Genomic DNA, 25,785 nt, shown 5'->3' on the forward strand with positions numbered 1-25,785 from the left:
TCTGATGATGATGAACTTTTTGTTGCTACAATTGATGATTCAGAATTGAATACCGATGAATGGACCGAAACAATCAACGTCAACGTCGTACCAGTTAACTTTCAGCTAGACACAGGCGCAAAGTGCAACGTACTTTCCCTACACAAACTGAAAACCATTTGTTCGCATCCTATCATCACAAAACAAGTTTCACCGCTCCGTTCATATTCGGGACACATCATTGACTCTGTTGGTGTAATCAATCTTAGGTGTAGTTATAAATGCCAGGATCATGCCGTGAAATTTCACATTGTGGATCGTAATGTACAGTCCGTCATAGGTGCCAAAACATGCGAAGCGATGAAACTCCTAAAGCGCATACATTCAATTACTCATACAAGCACGCCGCAAGAAACGACAGAACCATTTTTACCAGAAAAACTGGAACAACAATATGGAGATTTGTTCACAGGCCTAGGGTGTCTACCAGGAACACATAAGATACTGTAGCACCAGTTGTACACGCACCGCGTAAGATACTCATAGCTATCAAAGACAAAGTTAAAAATGAACTTGACCGTATGGAGGACACTGGTGTAATCTTCAAACAGCAAGAACCTACACAATGGGTTAAATCCGTCATTAAACCAAACGGCAAAATTCGAATCTGTTTTGATCCACGTGATCTAAACAAGGCCATATTACGTGAACATTATCCGTTAAAAACCGTAGAAGAAGTATTCTCGCAAATGCCGAATGCTAAAGTCTTTAGTAAACTGGATGCCACCAGTGGATTTTGGCATATTCAACTAGACTAACCTAGCTCAAAGCTATGCACATTTAATACACCATTTGGACGCTATAGATTTGCTCGTTTACCTTTTGGAATAAATTCAGCATCGGAAGTACTAGTATTCCAGAAAATTGTGTCTGAAATGGTATCCGACATAGAAGGAGCAGAAGCTATAATCGACGACATTCTTATTTGGGGATCAGACCAAAAAGAACATGATATGCGTCTCAAACAAGTTCTAGACAGAGCGCGAGAATACAACTTGAAAATAAGTGCCGGAAAATGCGAAATCAGTAAATCGGAAGTAACATACGTTGGACACTGTCTAACAAGTGAAGGCGTGAAACCGGACCCAGAAAAAATCCGTGCAGTCAATAAAATGTCAAAACTGGAGTGCGTCAAGGATCTGTAAACCTTCATGGGTTTTATTCAATATCTTGGCAAGTTTATGCCAAATATGTCAACAGTCAGTACACCGTTAAGAACACTCGCAGAAAAAAAAACTGTATGGCACTGGGATGAAATACAAGAAACTAGTTTTCAAAAGTTGAAAGAATCGGCAATAAATGCACCACTGCTTCAATACTACGATCCGAACAAAACGCTTACACTCAGTTCAAAAGGACTTGGTGCTGTACTGATACAAAATCAGAAACCAGTTGCGTATGCCTCACGTGCTCTTACTCAAACACAAGAACGATATCCACAGATCGAGAAAGAAACTCTTGCAATTGTTTATGGATGTAATTAATTCCATGAGTATGTATATGGACGCCGAGTTCAAATAGATAGAGACCATAAACCGCTCCAGTCAATCTTCCTGAAACCGCTACACCAAACACCGCCTAGATTACAGAGACTTTTAATTGCATTAGAAAAGTATGATCTTAAAAGTGATTACAAACCAGGTAAAGAAATGTATCTAGCAGATCATCTCAGTCGATCGTTCATTAAGGAAACAAAGGAAGTATTAATACCTGACTTACACGTGAATGACATTCATTTGATATCACACATGCCAATTGCACCAGAAATGTATGCTAAATTTCAGTAGGCAACTGCAAATGATGAGCATCTTCAGGAATTACCAAATGTCATATTTGTTGGATGCCCAAATGAAAAATCTGAACTTTTATACTCTTTGAGGCCATATTGGACTTTCCGTGATGAACTATCAGTCATCGATGGACTATTGTACAAGTCAAAATAAGCAATTGTAACAAAAGCGCTTCAAAATGAAATGTTGGACAAAATGCATGAATCACATCTTGGGATCGTAAAGTGCAAAAGCCGTGCACGTGATGTACTTTTCTGGATCGGCATGGGACAGGACATTGAGGATAAAGTTTAATCATGTGGACTTTGCGCTCAACATCAGTCTCTTAATGCAAAGGAACCATTGTAAATGCCTGAAATACCAGAGCGACCCTGGTAGAAACTTGCCGTAGACCTATTTGAATATCAAAAACAACACTACCTACTCGTAGTTGACTACTACTCAAAATGGCCGGAAGTTATGAAACTGGACAATGAAATGAGCATGGAACACGATTGACTATTTAAAAGGACTAATGTCAAGATTAAGATATATTGACAAATTAGTTTCTGAGCATGGTCCTCAGTTTACTTCGATAGAATTCAAAAGATTTGCAACCGAATCTGGATTTAAACATACAACGAGCAGCTCACACTTTGCTCAATCAAATGGACAAGCAGAAAGAAGTGTTCAAACCGTCAAGAAGCTAATTATGAAATCGAAAGATCCACACAGAGCTCTTTTAGATTATCGAAACACACTGTTGGACATTGATCTTTCACAAGCACAATTGTTCCTAAGTCGGAGATTGAAAACTTCATTACCTACATCATTACCGCTATTGATGCCGCAAAACGTCAACAACCGTAAAATCCGCCAAAGGAAAAATAAAAATGAACTATGATAAACATTGCGGTCCTGAATTGAAACCGCTAGGACAAGGAGACTCTGTTGTTATGTACACAGATGGAAAATGAAAACCAGGACAAATAATGCAAAAACACCACACTCCTCGCTCGTATGTAGTTCAAAGGTCAGATGGCAGACGTTATAGACGAAACCGTAGGCATATAAGACCAACAGCTTACCGTGAAAACACAGTTGAACAAGAACATTACAAGAACAATCACAATACAGCCGTCCGTAAAACTTCAACTGTCTGTAACACTTCACAAACATTAGACCGCAGTGAAACCATTGCATCCGAGGAAACTGAAAGTACTGAATCATCTAAGTCACCCGTGACAAGATCTGGAAGATCAGTAAAAGTGCCAACCAAATTAAATGACTATGTAAAATAATTTTGTTGAACTGTCTAGTAGTTGCTAGGAAGCATTTAGTTAGTTTTAGTTAGTTATCAAAAAAGACAATAAATAGACTTCAAGTGAAATTGGAAAAGAGACTTTTATATAATCTAGTCAGTATTAATTTCTAGTCAAAACCATTTCAGTATTAATGTCAACTAGGTAATACTCAAATTCATTTAGTCATTAAATCATTTCATCTCATCTTTTAGAAAAAGGGGGGATGTCACTTACAATAATATTCACATATCTTAACCGGATACGATCCGGACTTTATTGTTATGTATTATGATACTCTCCTGTATAAAAGGTTAATACATATAGTTTGTTATTGTCAACATGTCTTCGTACTTATTGAACAGTATCCTTTTTTCTCAATTGTCATAGCAGTTTAGTTTTGAATGCTACATTTGTTACAAATAACCCCCAAATTTTGTTTATAAAGTAAGATAAATTTTCCATAGTTGTATATGCTTAAATCATCAGGGTGATGTCGAGAGGAGAATACGCCATTACAATTACTTAGCATGGCCGGATATGGGCACACCTAAAACATCGAACAATATGATAACTTTTGTTGATACAATAAGAAGAGAAGTGAAACCAACGACGAATGGTCCAATTCTTGTTCACTGCAGGTATTTATTTGTTCAAATTTTTTAATTCTAGTGACTTAATAAAGTAGTTAAACATAGTTGACAAACGTTAATTTGATGACCAATGATTGGATGTGGTTATTGAGTTTGAAAGTCAATTTTGACTCATCAAATTTGAAAGTTTTTATGCATTATATATATCAAAATTATATTTGTCAATTTCCCTGGCGTTGAAAAATTGAACAACATTTACAGTATGAAATGTTTTATCCAAACATTTACTTGTTAAAGTCTTATTAAGATTAGCTTTAGATATTAAATTGATATGTGGATTTCATAAAATATTTAATGATACAAGATACGGTTAGCCATGGAAAATGTTTTTACTCTGAGATCTAATTTCTAAGTGATAAACCTAACAAAATCGTGATAATTATAACAATGAACTGTACATGTCTCGTTGTTCAAACAACAGATTAAACAATCAAGTTGATATTAGATTTTAAAAGATAAAAGTATGTATAAACAACATCCATTTATTGGAAAACCTTGCCTAGATCAGTTTAGCACAGTTTTCGAATATCAAAGAAAATTCAGTCCTGATTGACAACACACTCTAAGGCAACTGCGACAAATATGTCGAACGAACATTTAAACAACAAAGATTAATTGCCAGATAACGTCTTATAGTTCTTGCACTTCAACTATGATTTTCTCATTTTCTGTATTTTGGGCAAAATTATGGTAGATAGAAAGACAATATAAATCATAAGCATTATAAGCATTACAAGTTCAACAATAAAAAAGATATTTTTGTTATGAATTACAATATAGTCTAAAATGATAAAACGGGCCGTTTTTGAAAATGCACATTAGATTCTGCTGAGCGACAGAGACTATTGTATACGTTTTAATAAATAAAAAAAAAAACATCTATGTGAGTACTGCTATTAAATATGTGTATGTTGTACTGTGGTCTTAAATAAAGGCAACAGTAGTATACCGCTGTTCCATAGTCATAAATCGATTTAACTGAAACAAATCCGGGTCATAAACCAAAACCGAGGAAAACACATCAACTATAAGAGGAAAACAACGGAACAACATAAACACTGAACTGCTACAAAAACAAACGTTTCTTACTTAATTTAGCATTTTTATCTTTTTTTATTCAAGCGTCTCTGATGAGTCTTTTGTACACGAAGCGCGTCTGGCGTACAAAATTTAACATCTTGTATCTATGATGAGTTTATATACATAAGTGTTAATCAAATTTTGTAAAACAAATAAACAACGAGAGCAACCTGGCAACAAAAACCCTTAGAAAAGACAATCAAGAGTTAAAAAATTAGATAGAAAACTCTAGAAATAGCAAAATCAACAATAAAACCTGGAGTAATCTCAGGTGCTCATCAGCACAACATAAAACGAATGTACACACTAGACAAAAGTCCTTAAGAATGAAATTGTACATTCAACTACATTCAAGGCCGTGCGCTCCAGAGAGAGTAAAAACGTAAATATTCATTTCACTACCACAGCTCAAATTTAGGCCTCCTCTGAAATTTGAAAATCCCTACTATGCATAGGCATCCTTAACTTAAAATCCGTTCAAATGTCGTTTCATCTTACCTTCTAGGAAGTGTTCTACTACATATCTTTCTTTGCTGTTAACTAATATCCTTACTTCTATTAAAGAACTCGTTATTATTTTTTGAAATTAAGCATATGCAATGATAGAATTAACTAATTTTGGAGTTCCAAAAACTCTTTGGATGTTTTGGATGAATTACGTGCTTTTGAAGGTTTGTTAAATTCAGTTGGGAGTTACAATTTTTCGACTCTGTACACTACATTACCACACAACCTTTTCAACATAACTTCTCTTAGTTAACTTAATGGTACTCTGCAAAATCTGGTTGCAGATTTATTTGCTGCAACTCATATAAAGCTTTCTTCTGTAATGCAAAAGAAAAATATGCTAGAGATACTTAATGGAACTGTGATGAGATGAATAAAGCTTTAAAATTTGCTTCTGGGCAACATCAATGTACGTTTCGGCAATAACATGTATCAACAAGTTGTGGGTATTCAAATGGGCACCGGTTGCACCCCTTTAATAGTAGACTTGTTCCAGCACAGTTTAAGGCCAAACTCAGTAAAGATTCGTCAACATTGCATTTAATTGATGAATTTAAAAACCCTTACTCTTGCCTTGTTGAAATCATTGCTTTCAATAATCAAGAATTTTCTAACTTTACTACTGAAATGTACCCAAAGGAACTTATTTGTCAATGTTAATGTAATTCCCGAATGTTAATTTTTCCCTTTTAGGACGATGATGTTCCTTTGGCCTCTTCTTACGGTGTGTAAATTTAACAACTTGTTCGCTATGCCCGTGTCTATAGTAGAGTTTCGGATTTCAATGCACGTAATATATGTATAAATGATAAATTATAAAGTCAGGGATTCCGCTACCTAAATTAATCAAAATCTTTACCAAATTCTTTCATAGTTAGAAATATTTGGTTGCGATATTCGGAAATTTAGATACGATCAGTGTAAACTAATCGATCCTTAGAACAAACTTATTTTTAAAGGTTATCAATTTAACATAGAAGTAAAATCTTCACCTCCCAGTAGTCAGCACTTTGGTTTTGACATGAATATCGATTATATGGTCATTTTTATAAATTTCCTGTTACAAAACTTTGAATATTTCGAAAAATTAAGGATTTTCTTATCCCAGGAATAGATTATCTTAGCCGTATTTGGCACAACTTTTTGGAATTTTGGGTCCTCAAGGTTCTTCAACTTTGTACTTGTTTGGCTTTATACTTATTTTGATCTGGGCGTAACTGGTGAATCTTATGTAAACGAAACGCGCGTCTGACGTATTAAATTATAATCCTGGTACCTGATAACTATTATACAGTTATGTCTGCCTCAAATGGTGACTTACATCTAAAAAGTGCCAAGGGGTCGATTTAGATCAAAGCTTTATGACAAAAGGGATGATTTTGGTTGATACGATTTTTTTGAAAGATCAACAGACGCCATCACTAGTTGGTTGACCGTTAAATAAAGGCAACAGTAGTATACCGCTTTTCAATAGTCATAATTCGATTAAGCAAAAACAAATCCGGGTAAAAAACTAAAACCGAGGGAAACACATCGACTATAAGAGGAAAACAACGGAACAACAGAAAAGATGAACTACAACAAAACCACGTCGGCTCCAACAGCGAACATAAGACATAACAAAATATCAAACTGGACTAACAAAAGAATCATCATTAATAAATACATGACTTTTGGATAAAAATACCGAGACACGTCGTATTGCAATGCAAATTCACATTCGGCAAAACAGTCATATTCGAGAATAGGTCACGTTCGGTACTAAGCAGACCAGACGACGTTGATAATAAACCACAATCTAAGACGTGATAAAAATGTCGTATAGATCAACCAATTCGTGATGGTGTCCATAAAATTTACGGATTGTCCTTTTTCATCTTTCCTTCTCATAACTCTGTTGGAGCAGTTTCTGCGTAAGGAGCACACTCCTGTATATGAAGTCCGTATAGTGTGAACATGCACAAGCATAACGTATCAACTGAGATATGTAAACACCATACGACGGGACAGAGGGTATGTTACTGCTGAGAAATGGGAAATTGATAATTGGGAAGTTGAAATCAACCCGTTTGTCATAGATTTTAGTCTATATCGTTAAGATATATATGATGCCCCAATTGTTGTAAACACAATACCGTCCTGTTTTCCTCGATTGTAACATCCCCAAATACATTGAACTCCGGATTTGTTCTTCCGCCAACAAACCGACGGATGTCAAATGTTGAACAGAAACAGCTTACACTTCCGGAAACTGAGTTAACCCCGGCTTTTGATGGGGTTCTTGTCACCCAATCTTTAGTTTTCTATGTAGTGTTGTGTAGCCCTGTGCGTCTTTTCGTAGTTTTTTTTTACATAGTCTTGTCAGAATTATATCGGCTTATGAGTGTCGGTCTACCATCTGGTTGTTGTCTCGCCTTGACGGAGACAAAAAGCAAGACATAGGTATGCTGTTTCCGGCGTCTACGGCGGCGGAGGTGTCAACAATGTATTAGTTTGTGATTAGGTATAGTTTATGGTGAGCCACTTGTGGTAGGTTAATGATATTTGGTATGCATTTGTATTAGCATTTGTACATCTCATTACCATGGAGATTATTTGGCCCCACCCCCTCAGTCATGGTGTATTGACTTTGAAACTTTGCTTAGTTCATGTTTTAGTTTGTGATTAGGTCAGTTTAAGGGGAACCATTAGTTATTGGTCAATGATAGTTGGTATGCAGTTGTATAAGCATTAGCACATCTCATTTCAATGGAGAATATTTGGACCTTACCCCTGAGTCATTTTTTTTGTTGCTTAGTTTAAATGTATTAGTTTGTGATTATGTCAGTTAAAGATGAACCACTAATGTTAAGTCAATAATATTTGGTATGCAAATGTATTGGCATTTGCAAGTTTCATTCCCATGGAGATTATATTACCCACTCTCTCATTATGGGTCAATGACTTTGCAAATTCTACATAGTTTACAAGTTTATGTTTGTGTTTAGGTATGTTTTGAAGGGAACGACTTATGAAAAGTCAATGGTATTTGGTATGCAGTTGTATAAGCATTGCTACATCTCATTTCCATGGAGAAATTTTTTAGCCCTGTACCTTTAGTCATGGTTCATTGACTTTGAATATTTGCATAACTTACATGTTAAAGTATTCTTATTTAAATTCAACATTTGCATTATCAGAACAACAAATAGGCGAGACATATCTCTGTGTGAACAGTTTATGTTTTAGACCTTTCGTTACCAAATAACAATGTAGGATGACTCGCAATTTCCAGTGTAACGGGCTACTTTCATTTAACGCATGATCAGTTAAGCACATAAGTTAACAGGTATGACTAAACCTGACCTATATATTACCTTGTAAGCCCATTAACCCAACATAAAGCACAAAACACTTCGTTCATCCTACTACATGTATGTGACCCAGCAGATTTTGTCTAATCTATTAAATAAAGAGTAAAATAAATGTCAGAAATTTTATTCAACAAACATGAATGATATTTTTAACGTTCCGATTATCAATTGGGATTTTTTGGCGTCGGGATATTTTGGTGGTTTTCTCTCATAAGGCATGTGTTTTATTTTTGGTGTGTGTTAAAGAAAGGCGAAAGATACCAAAAGGACATTCAAACTCATAAGTCGAAAATAAACTGACAACGCCATGGCTAAAAAAGAATAAGACCAACAGACAAACAATTGTACACAAAACACAACATAGAAAACTATACACTTCGTCCCCTCTGCATTATATCAAAGGTAAAGTCATAAATTTTCTTTAGCCCTAAAGGGCATGATAAGTCTTTTCTACGCTGTGACGAGATACTTAGTTGTAAGTGTAGAATTGATAAACAAGGGAGATAAGTACATTGGACTAAAAGATACTGTTCGAATAATTTTTCTTTAATTCCAGATAGGTTTTGTTTTAAAAATCAACTTTCTAAAGTCTGTATCTAGAAAAAGGCTACTATTGTCGTCTATAGGGAAATCAATTGTTTTTTGCAATCTTTAGGCACACACTAGGAACTCTACAAAGTTAACAAAATGAAGGAATCGGATACGGACGTAATTGCAAACAATTCCGTATCTCGGGTTCAAAGTTGAAAGAAAATGTTAAAATAAAATTGCCGTGTTTGCCAAATGATTTTCAGTGTGGGTTATGTTCCAGTATTGAGGAGAGTTAATTTAGCATGAAACGGATCGGTTTTCTCTTTGTATATTACTTGCGGGGGTAGTGTGTCTCCACTAAGGGATCCAGCCATATGTTAATTTACTTTTTAATAGAATATCTATTTTTTACAAATATCTTATGTAATTTCCAATTTTATCAACTTAACCGATGTTTTCGAAAACTTTTCATGTTTGCTTCATGTATTTGTGTATTATTCTCATTTATTAATATAACGATATTGTAAGTCATACCGGTATGCGATTTGGCGTTTAAATATTTAGTGTTTACGTTGTTTGTGTGATTTTAATGTTGGCACTATCATTGGTATGGAAAGCCAACGGGGTCAAAATTCTTACTTCGTAACTTGTCAATTTGTAACTTGTAACTGTGTGATTTGTCAATTTGTAGTGATGTTTTGTAACTTGTCAATTCGTAAAATGTCGATTCGTAAATTGTCAATTTGTATATTGATGTTTTGTAACTTGTCGATTCGTTAAATTTAGATTTGTAAATTGTCATTGTTGTATTATGCTAACGATCATTATGACGACAGATGGCGCTCGGTTTCTTCTTCGGTGAATCAGCCTTCTGTAAGTAGGAGCACTTCCATATGGAATAAATATATATACCTAAGTAATTTAAATCAATCATATATGTACAGCAAATGCATCTAAAAGAACACAAATAGAATAATAACATTTTTATTTGAATATGGCATGTATACAGAACATTTTGTTATCTGAAGACGACAGGCGGCCGTATCGTTCGAGAACGGAAACTATATAAAAATACAACCCAAATAGTTCATTCCTTCCACGTTAATCGATCTCTCCTACTTGCGAGGTTAATGGTGTAATCGTATATCAACGGAACATAGCGACTGAATTATTATTCGGGTAAATAGATATAAGGAGATGTGGTAATAAAAAGAATGATTGTCAATGAGACAACTATCCACCAAAGTTGAAATATAAAAGTCGATGTAAGCAATTATAGGCAACGTACGGCCTTCAACAATAAAAAAAAAATCCATATAGTCGGCTATAAAAAGCTACATCAGTACGTAAAAATCCAGGTAAAAAAGGGTTTCTATTAATCCTAAAATGCTATTATCAGACCATTTTATTCTGACTGAGTCCTCAGAGGGAAGGGCTGACATACATGTATATGTATAATATATTAATATTCATTTGTACATGCCTACTAAATTTTTTCTGGTCATGAAGCTAAGGATTGCCACAACCTAATTTTTCGTTCTATAAAAATTTACAAAACAAAAAGAACAAAATTTTCCCGATTCCCTCATTATCAACTGCTGTCGATCGGATCGTTAATTAACAGTTGATTAACGATGTTAATTAATAACATTTGTTTTATATAAGCTAGATATTTTGAAATTTGCATTTCATATGAAATAAAAATTATTTTATGAATCATTCTAATATCCAATTGACGAAACCATTTTGTTGTATTCAGCCTGGCTCTCTGTCGAACAGTGAGCCAGGATCCCAGGCTACCCCGTCTCACAGTTTGCCACCTTTTTACTCTTCAAAATATTCCCTGACAGCCCTCCCCCGCAACCCCCAGCCAAAACCCCAAATCATGTTCAAAGATTTTCATGGGGGAAATGAAATTAGGATAAGCAGATTGGAGGTAATTGCTTCGGTCATGCAAATGGCGAGATCTTCTATCTGACAAGTCAAAGCGGCAGGGTGTCACTTTGGTAAAAAGTGGGTATAGGTGTGTAATAAAAAAGAAACTGTTTCATAGTTTTACGATCATGGTCATTGACAAAATATTCAGAGGAGACAACTCCTAGTATATGTCGATCCAATACCATGATCATTCTAGATCTGTATCTGTAGGAATACGTTGTGGATACCAATACTAGCTTGAATACAATGGTAATAAAAAAAAAAACTGTTTCATAGTTTTACGATCATGGTCATTGACAAAATTTCCAGAGGAGACAGCTCCTAGTATATGTCGATCCAGTACCATGATCATTCTAGATCTGTATCTGTATCTGTAGGAATACGTTCGGATACCAATTCTGGCTTTAATACAATGGTAGAGAGAGCGCAGATGATTTATTGACGGTGCACTCGAGCAGTACTAGTATCTAAAGCTGTCAACGCTCGGTGTGCGCACTACAGTGTCTTCAAGGAGGTTCCACTCGATTACTGTTTTTACGAAAAATGAGATGGAATGTGGGATTTTGATCGCTGAAATCTCAAAACACTTTGTGTAGTTCTTGATCTCTTTTTCCACAATATTTATTGACTGATAATTGTCAAATCCCTTGGCAGCAATTGTTCTTTTTGGACGAGCTTTCTTTTAAATTTGTCAGGTTCTATAGAAAGAACCAGCCCCTCAACCACTTCGTACAGAAATACTAGCTTCTGGCTTAAGCGTTTTGTCTGTTTGCCTTTGGTGAGCGTGTTTGAGACGCAACCATCTTCTCTGGATTTGTAGCCTCCTCGTTATAAAACTCACAGCTTGTCGCCGTATTCTTTCAAGCTTTTTGATGTTCGTAGGGGTCCCATATACTATTGCTTCATACCCCATTATTGACCAGTGAAATATATGCAGTTTTCTTGCATTCTGGTCGGCAATATCTCAAATTCCTTATCAGGAATCCTAGTCACGGTTGAGTTTGCATTCTCGGCTACGATTGAAATATGGGTAGTCCATTTAAGTTCTCGATAAGTTTTCTGGTTCCTTTAGATTTTATTACAAAATATTGCATATACCAATACAGTTTTAATATATAGTATACATTAACTAAGTGACTCATTTAAAATAATATTTCATTCAATTTGTTTTGCAAAGTACATGATAGAAAACATTTTTATCTTCATTACTCGAGAGCCAAATGAATAAAGATTTTTTATCCATTTCAGTGCTTCTTGTATTAAAAAATCATTAGATATAAATTACATTCTTTTCCAATATCTGAAGATTATAATATTAAGGAATAATAGGTGATAACCCATTTCTCCCATCATACATTTAGTCCAAAATTTGCGGCCCAGAACAATATAAGTTTGAATTTTCCAGCTCAGTCTTATATTTCATATATTTAGTCTAATTTTGACCCGGTCAAATATTAAGATGAAATTTCCTGCCAAGTGAAAGTATAATATTTGCGAAGTTGATAAGGGAGCCAAAAAAATAGTATATATGCCAATACACATAATTAACAGCGCCTCGATAAGGGAGCCCATTCCAGCGACACATCAGTATATACCTAAATACAGGAAGTGACACACTCCTCCCAGGTGTGGTGACCAGTACGGTAGACATACATGTTTATTCGAGGTCAACTCTATATAAAGCTGAGTCCCTGGTATATGTCATATAAACCGAACAACGTATTTATCTATTTATTTTCTTTTATTTGTATATGCTGTACATAATTCATTTATAAAATTACTTAGGTATATACTCTACATGGAAGTGCTCCTACTTACAGGAGGTTTATACACCGAAGAGGAAACCGAGCGCCATCTGTCGTCATAATGATCGTTCGCATAATACAACAATGAAAATTTACAAATCGACATTTAACGAAACGTCAAGTTACAAAACATCAATATACAAATTGACAAATTACAAATCGACATTTAACGAATCGACAAGTTACAAAGCATCAATATACAAATTGACAATTTACGAATCGACATTTAACGAATCGACAAGTTACAAAACATCAATATACAAATTGCAATTTACCAATAAAGAATTTTGAAATCACACAGTTACAAGTTACAAATTGACAAATTTACGTATTACGAATTTTCAAATTACAAAGGTACAAGTTACAAATTGACAATTTACGAAGTAAGAAGTTTGAAATTACAAAGATACAAGTTACAAATTGACAAGTTACGAAGTAAGAATTTTGACCCCGTTGGCTTTCCATACATTGGAGGCGCTAAATATGCCAAAAATAAAACTACAACCAAAATAACCAAATTAACGGTCTTCTGCCAAATCGTTTTGCGTTTAAATAACTTAATCGATATGTTACGCGCGTGCTTATTCGTACTATACCTACAACATTAACAGGAGTGTACTACATACACAAAACTTTTCCAACATAGTTATAAGAAAAAAATACTGAAATCGACACTACATAATTTTTACGGTCACCATCATGAATTGGTTGACCGATACGATGCTTCTGTGTCTCAACTCTTTAGCGAAATGTTTGCGATCTCAGTTGTATAAACACTAAAATGGTCGTCCGATCTGTAAATTTACCAATCTTATCCTATTCCCGATTTTGACATTTTGACAAAGTGTAGATTTGCATGATTGATGCATGCAAGAAATATTCACTTATCCTGTCTACGCACTCGGTCTCGATCATTTGGGAATTCGCACGAATCCCTCAGTGTTAGTTACCTTGCTTTGCATCTTTTTATCGATTTATGAGACAAGAACTTAGTTAACTAATGTTCCCATAATGAAGTCAAATTTTCGAATGCAAAATTGTTATTTTCGTTATTTCATCTGAACAAAATATCCCTCCCCCACAAAAAACAAAATTTCCCTTTGAAGCTTTGCTAGAAATGCCATTTTTAATTAAAAAAACGCCAACTATGTAATCAACGTTAAGCATATAAATTTAACTTATATTTCTGAAGTTGTATATATGTCAATTTTTTCATGAAATAGCGAGCAATTGGCCACTGCTAGATTTATCAATGCAAATTAAAACTATATCACCATTTCGGTTTTGTTTTGCATTGCTTTTATTTCTACTAATTCTTATACTAGTGCTGGAGTTGGACGAACTGGTACATTTATTGTAATGGACATATTACTGCAGGAACTTCGGTCTGGACGCCAAGAAGTTGATATATTTGGAACAATTTTGAAACTTCGCAACAACCGGGTGAATATGGTACAGACTGAGGTATGATATTTATTGTGAAAGATATAAATTGGACATCAACATATTTTGAAAGCATGGTTAAACAGCAATTTAAAAAAAAAAACTGTTTAGAGGTGTAGTTTATTTGTTTGATAAAGTTTACTTTTTATAATTGCATAACCTGCATCTACTAAAATTTACATTTTCTTAAAGAATTGACATACTTTTACAAATCAAACGACTGCATAAAATTGCTTCGGAATGAAGAACAGTTACACAAGTGTTATCCCGTTGTGTTTAGTTAGATAGAGTATGTTAAAATAAATTATGCACAGTATCTCTCCCTTTCCAACCAAAACATCTGCGTTGTAGATATATCAGTCAGTTGCAATTGTCCTTCGTCAATGAGAATTAGAGGACCCTTGACAAAAAAAAATAATACAAATACAAGTAAAAAAAACAGAATATACTTAGTGCAAGCATAATTTAATGAACAAGGTCGTGCAAAACCTCCAAACTATGTTCAAGTTGTTAATTAGACAATCATATAAAAAAACTAAAATACATGTTTTTTTTAGAAAAAAACTATGAACACTTAAGTAACATAATCTATATTTAATATTGACAGGATCAGTATGTGTTTATATTTAACTGTATCAAAGATTTCATAGAATCATCTGCTGACTCGCCCGCTGATTCTGAACGTAAGTTTAATAAGATGATTTTTCAAAGGAATTAAAATACTTCATAAGACACCAAATGATTCCAGATATGTTTATTCGATAGGAATATCGTTGAAGGACCATTGAGAGTACAATATAGCTTTACAACACTGCTCAATTCTTAAAGGCAATACAGAATAACAAATAAAACATTACTTTTGATGAGAAAAAAATGTTATCAAATTCCATTAAAAAAGTTATGATTCAAGCGCACCTAATCGCCACATGAAGATAAGGAGTAAGAGATGACCTGTTCCCGGGAAGTTTAAAACACACATATATTGCTCAATTGAATATATCGACATATAAGTTATTATGTTCAAGCTTAAATTCTATCTGAAGTATATCATTGTTAAGCGTTCTTTTAATCCAAATTATTATATTACTTATCTTAAAAAAAGTGTTTTTTTAAACAATATTACAAATAGCTAACAACGTGATACACAAATGTGGGGTTCATCTATATTTGTACATAAAAAAAACTATTATTTGATAGTGTTTGAATCCATCTTCACAACGCTTCGAACAAAGGAAATCAGTACATTAATATATGTAGAAATAAATATCTGTACATTTTTAAGCATTACTTACAATTTCATATACCATATATAATTGCAGCATTATATGAGAATGTCGGAGTGAATTAAAGGAAGAACTGAAAGAAGACATGGCATTGCACACCGATATAGCTTTTCTGTGTTATGTTTAAGTTCACGCATATTTCAAAATATATTTATATCCAAGAATTTATTATATATGACATTTTTACATGTATAAAACATTATTTTAAAATGTATCATTTTTAAGTTTTCTTTTTTCTGTAATTTTCTAATAAAACAAATTGAATCGATCAAGATACATAATTTTGCAGTGTTTCTTTATCTTGGATGTAGGTAATGAAGTGAATGATTTTGTAAAGGATTTCACATTATTGTTAAAGATATTATATCTCTGAAAAGACTATTGACTATTGGTTAGGTTCCAGTATGTTATAACGCATTAGTCATAGTATCCGAAGTCTTAGACACACATTTAATTGATCATCTGATTGACTTGTTTTGTTTTAAGCCAAATGGCTTAACATGTATATCACTAAATTTTAAACAAATGATATGTATTGTCATACGTATTGACAACATCAATTCGAACTTTTTAAATATCAACTAAGCCAAAATATACTATTTTGAACTATTATAAATTGCAAATGAAATTATCATCTCAATAAATAAAACTGTATTACTGTATTACTTAACAGTGTCTTACTAGCATTAACAAAATCATGAATACCACTTGATTATGAAAATATTATCTAAATTAAATAAATCCTTATTACGGTATATGGGAGAAATGACCTTTTTCAATATCCAGTATGCTTTCTCACAACTTATTGTACCGTTTGTAATTAAAAAACGGCATACCAAGAAAACTGCAGATCATCTGCCAAGCGCATTATTACGATATATTTCAAGCAAACTAGTTACTTAAAGTCGATTAATAAGGTGTTCATCGCGAATATATACATACTATTCCTACTACGAAACGCATGCCATGTAAAATATGTATTGTCGCCTGCTCGTCTTCGGAGCAATAAGTTGTCAATATACCATAATTATAAACAGCTGTCATACACGTGGGTGGTTTAGCGAGCTAAAAAACAAGGTTTAACTCACCATATTTTCAGAAATGCCTGTATAAAGTCAAGAATAGTACATTTTGTTTCCATTCGTTCCGTTTTTGTATCTAGTCGACCGTTTTTTTTTTTTTGCCTTGATTTTGTGGACTCTCCCCTTTTTTAATTAAGCTTGCGGTTTGGTATTTTTAATGATACTTTTTTGTTAATTGTCGTTCCCCTTTTTGTTTTGTTTTGGGTAGTACTAGCGAATATCATTAGAAAGTGAAAAATGCTTATGAGTGGTTTTGTTTTTCATAATTGAGTTGATACGTTAATTTTGATGTTAGACGACAATTAGCAGTAAATTCCGCATATAAAACTCACATACTTTTTAGGAGTTCTCCCGTCGTCTACGTCTCTTAAAAGTTTTGAAAGGACGAGCATTGTTTTTAATTATTATTCAGCATTTTTTCTTTAGTAGTTTTGTATTCTGAATAAAAAAGTATAAGTGATGATAAACAATGAGACAATACTGACAGCGTATTGTGACCTTAACTCTTAAATTACATACTTCACAGACCGACTGCGTAACCTGATAATTTATTGATTCATCATGGAGCGCATAGTTTGGGGATTTCTTATGCTTTCTAACGATTGAGCTTGATAACCACAAGATTTGTCATGACAATGGATGAGGAAATCCGGCAAAAACATTTTAAAATGAGAGCTGATAACGATAAATGTAGAATATATCAGCTGCTACTATTTTCCGGGCGTATTTAAAAGAAAGAAAAATGGACCAAGGATTCATTTTGACACAGTAAAACTATTCGAAGCGGTGGGCCATTTCTATATAAATGTTTGAAGAACATTAACGGTACCAATGCTACTGCATTTCAACAATAAATGTCATTTCAGTGATGCTATAGACCAATATGTTTGAAAATCATAAACTTATTTACAAATTATGTCGATCATTATCCGTCTTTTGACGTAGCTGATAAACGAAAGCTGAATACTTTAATATATTTATATTCTTTTATACCATTCGGACTTCAAAAGTTCAATTTGATATTTGCTTGATTTTTGTCGACAATGAATGAGAACATCGACGTGTTCAATGAATAAAAATCTAAAGACGGTGTTTCAATATGTTGCTGAAACTTGGAATAGCTAACAAAAGCATTGCAGTAGTGATAAAGAAAACACTTGTATCATGACATACTTGAGCATGAAATTCACTTGTCTGAAATCTAAACAAAGCATTAAATCCAATCTACTGGCGTAACCGTTCTAGCTAAAAACTCATTTTGCAATGCAATGGATACGTTAACAGAAAACATCACTGAACCTTCTAAAGTATTATCTTAAATTATTGGAGAAACGTCATCCAACATTCGTGCTTTACAGAATACAACTTCTAAAGTGCCTCTAAAAATTTTGCCAATTATCCGATCTTCTACTATATTTCCTCGACAGAAAATTTTACAGAACGTAGTTGTGTTACTTCTAAATTGGGCTTATAAAAAGGGTAACCAAGTTTTACTTTGTTAAAATGTATAGTGTGTACCACAGATGCGATATGTACTCTCAAAACCTTTTTTGTTGACGTCATTGTCAAATTTAAAATTTACTAGTCAGTTGTGTTGTACAACACCGTTTTTGTTGGCATCTTTGTTAGATTAATGTGTGTTTGAATTTTTAGTCAGTTGTGGCGTATGTCTGTGATGTATTTTTACACAGTGTTGGATGCTGTATCCCAATTATTTTCACACTAACCTATTTTGTCTGTTTGGGTAATTTTGTCAATATAATGGATCTATAAACAACTGTCATACAAGTCGGGGATTTAGCTAGCTATGCAACCAGGTTTAACTCACCTTCTTCGGAAAATGTTTGTAACAAGTCAGGAATTTGGCAGTTGTTTTCCATTTATTCCTTGATATATTTTGAGTTTTGTCAGTTTTTATGGACTTCCCCTTTTAGAATTTGCATTGGAGTTCAGTATTTTTGTTATAATTGTTTTATACACATAAACAATTATAACTAGAACAATTTTTTATATTAATTTATTAAAACTAACAGTTAAGTTAATTTTTTTCAATATTATTGTCTAATAAATTTATTTTATATCAACTTCCACAGTACCAAGTTCACCAACTTTGATAATTGTGAATCGTACATCAGTTACCATCAGTCTTGATATCGTAAATCCTACTGGCCATGTAGAATATTACGTTTTACATCTCAAGTATCATCAAAAACAGTTTATCATTCCATACACCAATGCTGTCCAGGGATATACAGTTGTTAATCTGTTAACTGCAGAAGAATACACTTTATATGTGATTGCTGTTTCTAACAATGTCAAAAGCTCTCCATCATCATTTGTAACTATTTCAACAGGTATGACGTTTTCTTACACTTTTGTTATAAGCTAATTATAAAACAGGTATTCTTATAAAAGTGTTAGTCATTAAATTATTCTGAATAGAATAGATACTTATGACAACAATATTTATAACTGATCACCTCCTTAATAAGTTGGTAATACCTATCATAGTTCTGACCTGGTATAGTAAGATAATTTAAGCTTTTAAATGAAGTTTGAAAATTGTTTTTACAAAAGAAAAAGGAATTTTAAGGTAAATTCAAAAAAGGAATTCCATGAAAACTGACAAAATCAATCGCTCGACTACACCAACTAATGGAACGTTTGAGCCTGAGCTGTCAGATTCCTGACTTGGTGAATACATTTTCAGAAGATAATGGTGGGTTAAACATTGTTTGAGCAAGCTAAAACCTCCAACTTTTATGACAGCTGAATTTGATTCCGTTATTTTAACAAAATTGTGGGAGCGATCCAAACCTGACTTAATTGGTTAACCGGACAAAAATAGGGATCCACAAGTTAAAATATTGTGTAAACGTAAATCATAGATATACAACATAATTAAATAATCTAAACAGACATATGTTTGCACCTGTCCTAAGTCAGGAATCTGATTTTCAGTAGTTGTCGTTTGTTGATGTGGTTCATAAGTGTTTCTCGTTTCTCATTTTGTATATAGATTAGACCGTTAGTTTTCCCGTTTGAATGGTTTTACACTAGCAATTTTTGGGGCCCTTTATAGCTTGCTGTTCGGTGTGAGCCAAAGCTCCGTGTTGAAGACCTTACTTTGACCTATATTGGTTTACTTTTATAAATTTTGACTAGGATGGAGAGTTGTCTCATTGGCACTCATACCACATCTTCTTATATCTATATAATTAAATCTAACAAAGACGCCAGCAAAAACAATTCTTGAAGTCGATAGTAAAAGTAATTTTGTTCAGTAAAATATGTCTAAAATTAAATGTTAAAGATTGTTTACAGAGAAATAAGTATTTTGTTACTTAAAATATTATTCTAAACTTGCCACTTCCCAAATTCTATGCAATGAATATATCAATGGCAAATTTGATATCTAAACTTCAATGCACAAGAGAGGCGGAAGATACTAAAGCGATACAGAAATTCATAAGTCGAAGACAAACTGACATCACCATAGCAAAATAGAAAAAACGACCAAAAGATAAACAACAGTATATAAAACACTACATAGATAACTAAAGACTGAGCAACACGAATAAATCAAGTGATTAGGTCTAATTTCTTTCCATAGGTTCTATGTGATTTTATGTTAAGTTATGTATTTCTTCCCTTATCTATTTTTGTATGTTCTCACATCAGCACATGGACAATATCTTTACGCATGCCATTTTGCATTATTGACGAGTTCTAAATCAGTACCCCTTAAACAATCTTCTGCGTTTAAAATGTAATGCTCCTTTTATTCTAGTTCTGCATTTGAACGTTGCTTGTGTGTGTGTTTAACATTGGAAAACGTAAGCTAATCATATTCATACAAAAACGGGAGTATAACCTTCTGAGTTATAAGAGGGTAATTTGTTCTATTTTTATTGTTGTTTTGACTTCAGTAAGGTTGATAATTTATCATTTTCAGATTATTTAACATACTTTTGTTTTTTTATTTCCCTGGTAATTTTCTGGCTTGTTTCTGATTTGACATTTGATGTTGATGACATATTTCTATCACAATATTCATCACAACTTCTCTACACTCTGTGCGACTAAAAGCTTTATTCGCTTGTTTATTGTTGTGAAGTGTAACTTGAGCTCAATGTTTTTTTGTGTATAATCATTGTATTGTTGTTATATTGAAGTATACTCCTTTAAAACAATTGCTTTACACTGATATATCTTTTTTTCGTAGGAGATAATTTGTTTGTAAAATGTAGGAGAAAGATATTTCATTTAATTGAAGTTCGTTTAATCGACGACATGTCGGCCAAGAAAGGAATATTTTCCTTGCATTCTCTTAAATAACTTCAGAAGCTTTTATCAGAAGTACTTGACATCGCTTTGATATGGTCATAACAATAGATTGATTGTTTACAAATTTGAAAATTTTCGAAACATTGGAATTTCTATCCCAGGAATATATTACTTTAGCTGTATTTGGCAACATCTTTCCGAATTTTTGGTCCTCAATGTTCTTCAACTTCTTGATTTATTTGGCGTTTTTTACTTTTTTATTCGAGCGTCACTGATGAATCTTTTATAGACGAAACGCGCGTATGTAATACATTATTAACTTTTAATCTTGATATCTATCATTGTCTATGATGAGTCTTTTTTCATAATTTTATGCATAGACATAGTTTGCTTATGCTAGCTTTGTGATTTATTTTTTCTTTGTCACGTGTGTTATTTTGTTTTTATATAATGAACACATTAAGCATTGTCTGCTATTCAACAATACCCAATATTCCAATATTGAATTCAAACAGCAGTAAGCAATAAACAGAGCGTAAATTGAGTTTGAAACAGCATCATTTTGAAAATTCGAAAACATCTCACCAGACTGCGACATAAATCTTATTATGAGTTACCTGAGATACGTGCAGTCCATTTGTTATGTTCTACAATAATTATTATATTGTTGGAATTTCTCCTTGTCATCAGGAGATAACCTTGCTTAAATATGATTTATGGTATTTCCGCAAAAACGTTTTACATAGCTACGTTAAGCATACATTATTTTGTCGTTTCAACGATGAAAAGATAGATTTGTTTTCTTGTCAGTAAATTTTCTAAACGTTAGGACATTATGCTTGCAGTCAGTTATTTTCTAATAAGTCAATGTTGGGGTAAATCAGTATGCTTGAATGAAAAGAAAAAAATGTTGTATGACTCAATACTAACGCAATCTAACGACAGAGAAAATAAGTTTTTGGACCAATAAAGGTCTTCAGAAAAAGATATGTTTTATACTATATGTCAACCAAAAATTGATATCATTTGCCGTATAAAAGTGTTAAACAGGATCTTCTATAAAATGCTTGAAAATGTGGCGAACGACTAAGCATGTCTGAATAATGTTCTTCTCTCAAAATCTGATAAGAGCTATTAAACTGTTAAACTGTTATAATAGAAAACTGTTCTATTATATACAGACTATTCAAGCCTCGATGTTGTGTTGCTTCGAAGGTCAACTAATCAAATTACACTAGGAATTAATGGCATACATGGAATGATATTGTCATATTCTATTTTTGTGAACGGAATCCTACAGACACAAACAATGAGTAACGAGTTTCATAACGAATCAATATCGCATCTTGCACCTGGAACACAGTACAGATTAAAGATTTCTGTTGATTTCATTGGTAATATTTCAAAAGTGGCAGTACTGAAAGTATCAACCTGTAAGTAAAAATATGATATTTATATAACTAGCTTCTCGTATATATATATATTCTTCTGAACTAGGTAGTGGTATGTAATTTAATAAAATCTATTAACAAAAAGGACGAGAAATGCTGTATTGCTTTAAATGTCGATCAAGATAAGAAAACATTACCTCAATCTGTGCGTTGATATAATGATTGGTTAATTCTTTGTAAAGTGTAGGAAACCATTGATGAACCAATTGACTACTTTTGATTACACGTCGGACATCCTTTACTGACATATGTTATGACTTGTGGATTATACTAAACGGGCTACCTTTGTCGTGATAGGCATTTGATATCGATAATAATAAATATAATTACATGACTCTTTTTCTTTATAAAAAGGGTTTTGAAAAATTAACGGTTGGACATATTTTTGCATGGAGGTTAATTCAGAAATTCAAAAGTGAAATATAACGACCAACTTTATTGTTATATAAGTCAAAATGCAAAAACATAAAGTAATGATTTAAGCTAGATATTGTAAAGAGAAAACAAACATTGGTTTTACCAAACTTCATTTATTTTAACCTAAGTAAAAACTGACGATTGATCAACTATGTTTTTTTTTCCAAATGATATACATTTCATTTCGCATTCAAATTTCATTGATAGCAAATGAACAAAATGTACCTTGTAGTACAACCAGTCTATTCTATGTTACACTATTCAACACATTTAGGTGTTAGGGTTAACATAGACACAGATTTTAAAGTACGTGTTTGTTTTCAAATTTGAATTATTTGATAATATTATTAAATGTTATTAGTAGTATTTGAAAATTATAAAACGTTTAACTAAAAAGGTGTTAATTCAACTTTCAAATGTTAGTATAGCATTTCGTTGTCTGAATTGGAAAATGCTATCAAACAAAGCTAGTTTAAGTTAAAATTCACCAAAATGTACTTAAAATATAAAACGCAAAATATGTACTATGAATGATAATAATTGATGTACTGTGTATTTTTTCTTAGTACAATCAGTTGCAATCGTTTGAAATTAATAATGTTTTACCATAGATCCTGAAAAACCCGGACAAATAAGAGTGACACAGAATACATACTCGATGAGAATAAGATTGAAAATGATTGCTGGAAACATTGATTATTATCACGTTCTTTCAACGTCAATATGTACATCTCCAACTTTCATGAATGTATCGTATGAAGTAGAGAAAGCGATTGACTCAAGGAATGATATAATATTAATAACCGAACCTGGAGCATGTTGTTCTTTAAATGTAGCAGCTGTTTCTAATAATATCAGCGGTAAAGTTCAAACGTATACAGTTAAAAGGCGAGAGACTGGTAGGTATGCAATGCATAAAAACGTATAATGATAATTTAAGGGCATCCGATACAGTTTCAAGGGAGTTAACTCTTGGCGCGACGTTAAGCGTTCGAATTCCCGCAAAACGTCACTTTCTGCGGGACGTTATGCGTGTAATCTTCCGTAATAAGAACGATATGTTGTATAATCGATGCTCCAATTTCTGTTTCTCACGCATGCTAACTTCTACACCATTAATATTTGTGCATTTGATTCTAACACGATAACAGTCCAATAAAATTATAAGAAATCAAACACATTACTGTTTATGTTGCTCCTCATTTTGAAGATTCTGTGCGATCTTCAAAAAAATATCGTATAGTGAGCAATCTCAAGACGACTGACCCTTTTAGTGTTACTAATATAATGCATGTCAATTATCATTATTATTATCATTAATCATGCATGATCAAATTTAGATTTGGATCCAATTTTCTGATATCTTATTACAGCACAGAAAACCAATGATTTTTAAAAACTAATACCTAAAATTTAGGTACATGAAGAAGTAAATTTCCTAACTGAACAATTTTTTTCCATTTATTAATGTTAAATCAATAATTGTATACCGCTAATGTTAACAATGATACAACTTTAATTAAAGAACAAAGTTCCAATTTCCTCCGCGTTGCACGTATTTTATCCAATAAAAGGCAATAACCAACAATTTTTTTTGTTCTTTAAACCTTTTTACAAATGGCAGTGGCCATTTTGCCGGCTCCGGCAAAATAGCGATTTATATATAGAGTTTTGCTATTTTACCGGTCTTAATCAAGATTAAAATAGAAGTATAGAAATTAAGAATAGAAAAAATAAAGAAACATACACTTCAATAAGAAATCTCTATACAACTGAACTATGTATTCTTTAAACATTTATACAAAACATGCATATTAAAATTGATATTCTTTACTTTTAATAAGTGATACTAGTTCTTTTTTTCTTTAATAGGAAGTCTAAAAAATATTTCTTTAAAAAAAATATATAATACACATAAGCAAAGCATACGAACCCATATACAAAATCGACATTCTGATTAAAACTTTTAATAAAAATATCCTATTAGTTTTGAAACAAAAAGTAACACCCAACAACCTCAAACTGATTTACGAGCGTTACAAAACCAGTGCCTTACTTTATGGTGAATTTCTTTTAAGTCTGGCACCAGAAAGGTGCTACCACTGCAGACATGAACTGAACATAACACTTGTTTCTTTTGCGTCTGCATCATTTTGCAAAATTTGCAGATATATGCATTTCAGTATTCAACGTTCATAGAATAAATGTTGTCAATAGCTAGATTTCTATGCATCGTGTGTACAATATTTTTTTTATTAATCTTATAATATTTTATTGCACCATAGATTATTATTAAAGTTTTGTCCGGTTTTCGTGAAATTTATAGTCCTCGTTTCACGTTTTAAAGTAATCCAAAACCGGCTGTAGCTCTTCATATCAGTCGAAAATCAAGTTTGTTTGATAAAAAATTTGTTGTTTTCCATTTTTGAACGTTCAGTGTTCAACAGAAATTAACGTAATATGTACATGTGATTAAATGAGTGCAGTTCACCAAAATTGAATGACTAGGAAGGCAAGGCGAACAAAAAGGTTATCGACATCTAGCCACATATATTATTTGTGCATAAATAGTTTCCTTAAAAAATATATTTCATATAGTCTTGATTAAAAATCTGAAATAAGACCGGCAAAATAGCAAAACTCTATATATAGCGCCAAGTAGGCTATTTTGCCGAAGCCAGTAAAATAGCACCCAAGAGGATATTTTGCCGGAGCCGTCAAAATGGCCACTGCATTTACAAATATGTTAGAAAAATGACGGATTGACAGCAAATCCAATGCAATTTCCAATATAATTAATATTTCCAAATGGCATAGCTCTTTTAAAAAAAAATTGATAGGCACTG

General features: G+C 32.8%; 1 protein-coding gene across 1 annotated transcript in view; it reads left to right on the top strand.

Annotated features, from left to right (window-relative positions):
* Positions 1 to 25,058, top strand: part of LOC127725945 (receptor-type tyrosine-protein phosphatase beta-like) — a 172,126-nt gene extending 147,068 nt beyond the window's left edge. The window contains exons 11-14 of the mRNA XM_052233249.1: positions 3,599 to 3,750; positions 14,302 to 14,440; positions 15,027 to 15,102; positions 25,018 to 25,058. Of these exons, the coding sequence (XP_052089209.1) occupies positions 3,599 to 3,750; positions 14,302 to 14,440; positions 15,027 to 15,102; positions 25,018 to 25,058 (408 nt within the window). The remainder of the gene's footprint in view (positions 1 to 3,598; positions 3,751 to 14,301; positions 14,441 to 15,026; positions 15,103 to 25,017) is intronic.
* The last annotated feature ends 727 nt before the right edge of the window (positions 25,059 to 25,785 follow it).

Source organism: Mytilus californianus, unplaced genomic scaffold, assembly GCF_021869535.1.
Source record: "Mytilus californianus isolate M0D057914Y unplaced genomic scaffold, xbMytCali1.0.p SCAF_15, whole genome shotgun sequence".
Taxonomy (NCBI): Eukaryota; Metazoa; Mollusca; class Bivalvia; order Mytilida; family Mytilidae; genus Mytilus; species Mytilus californianus.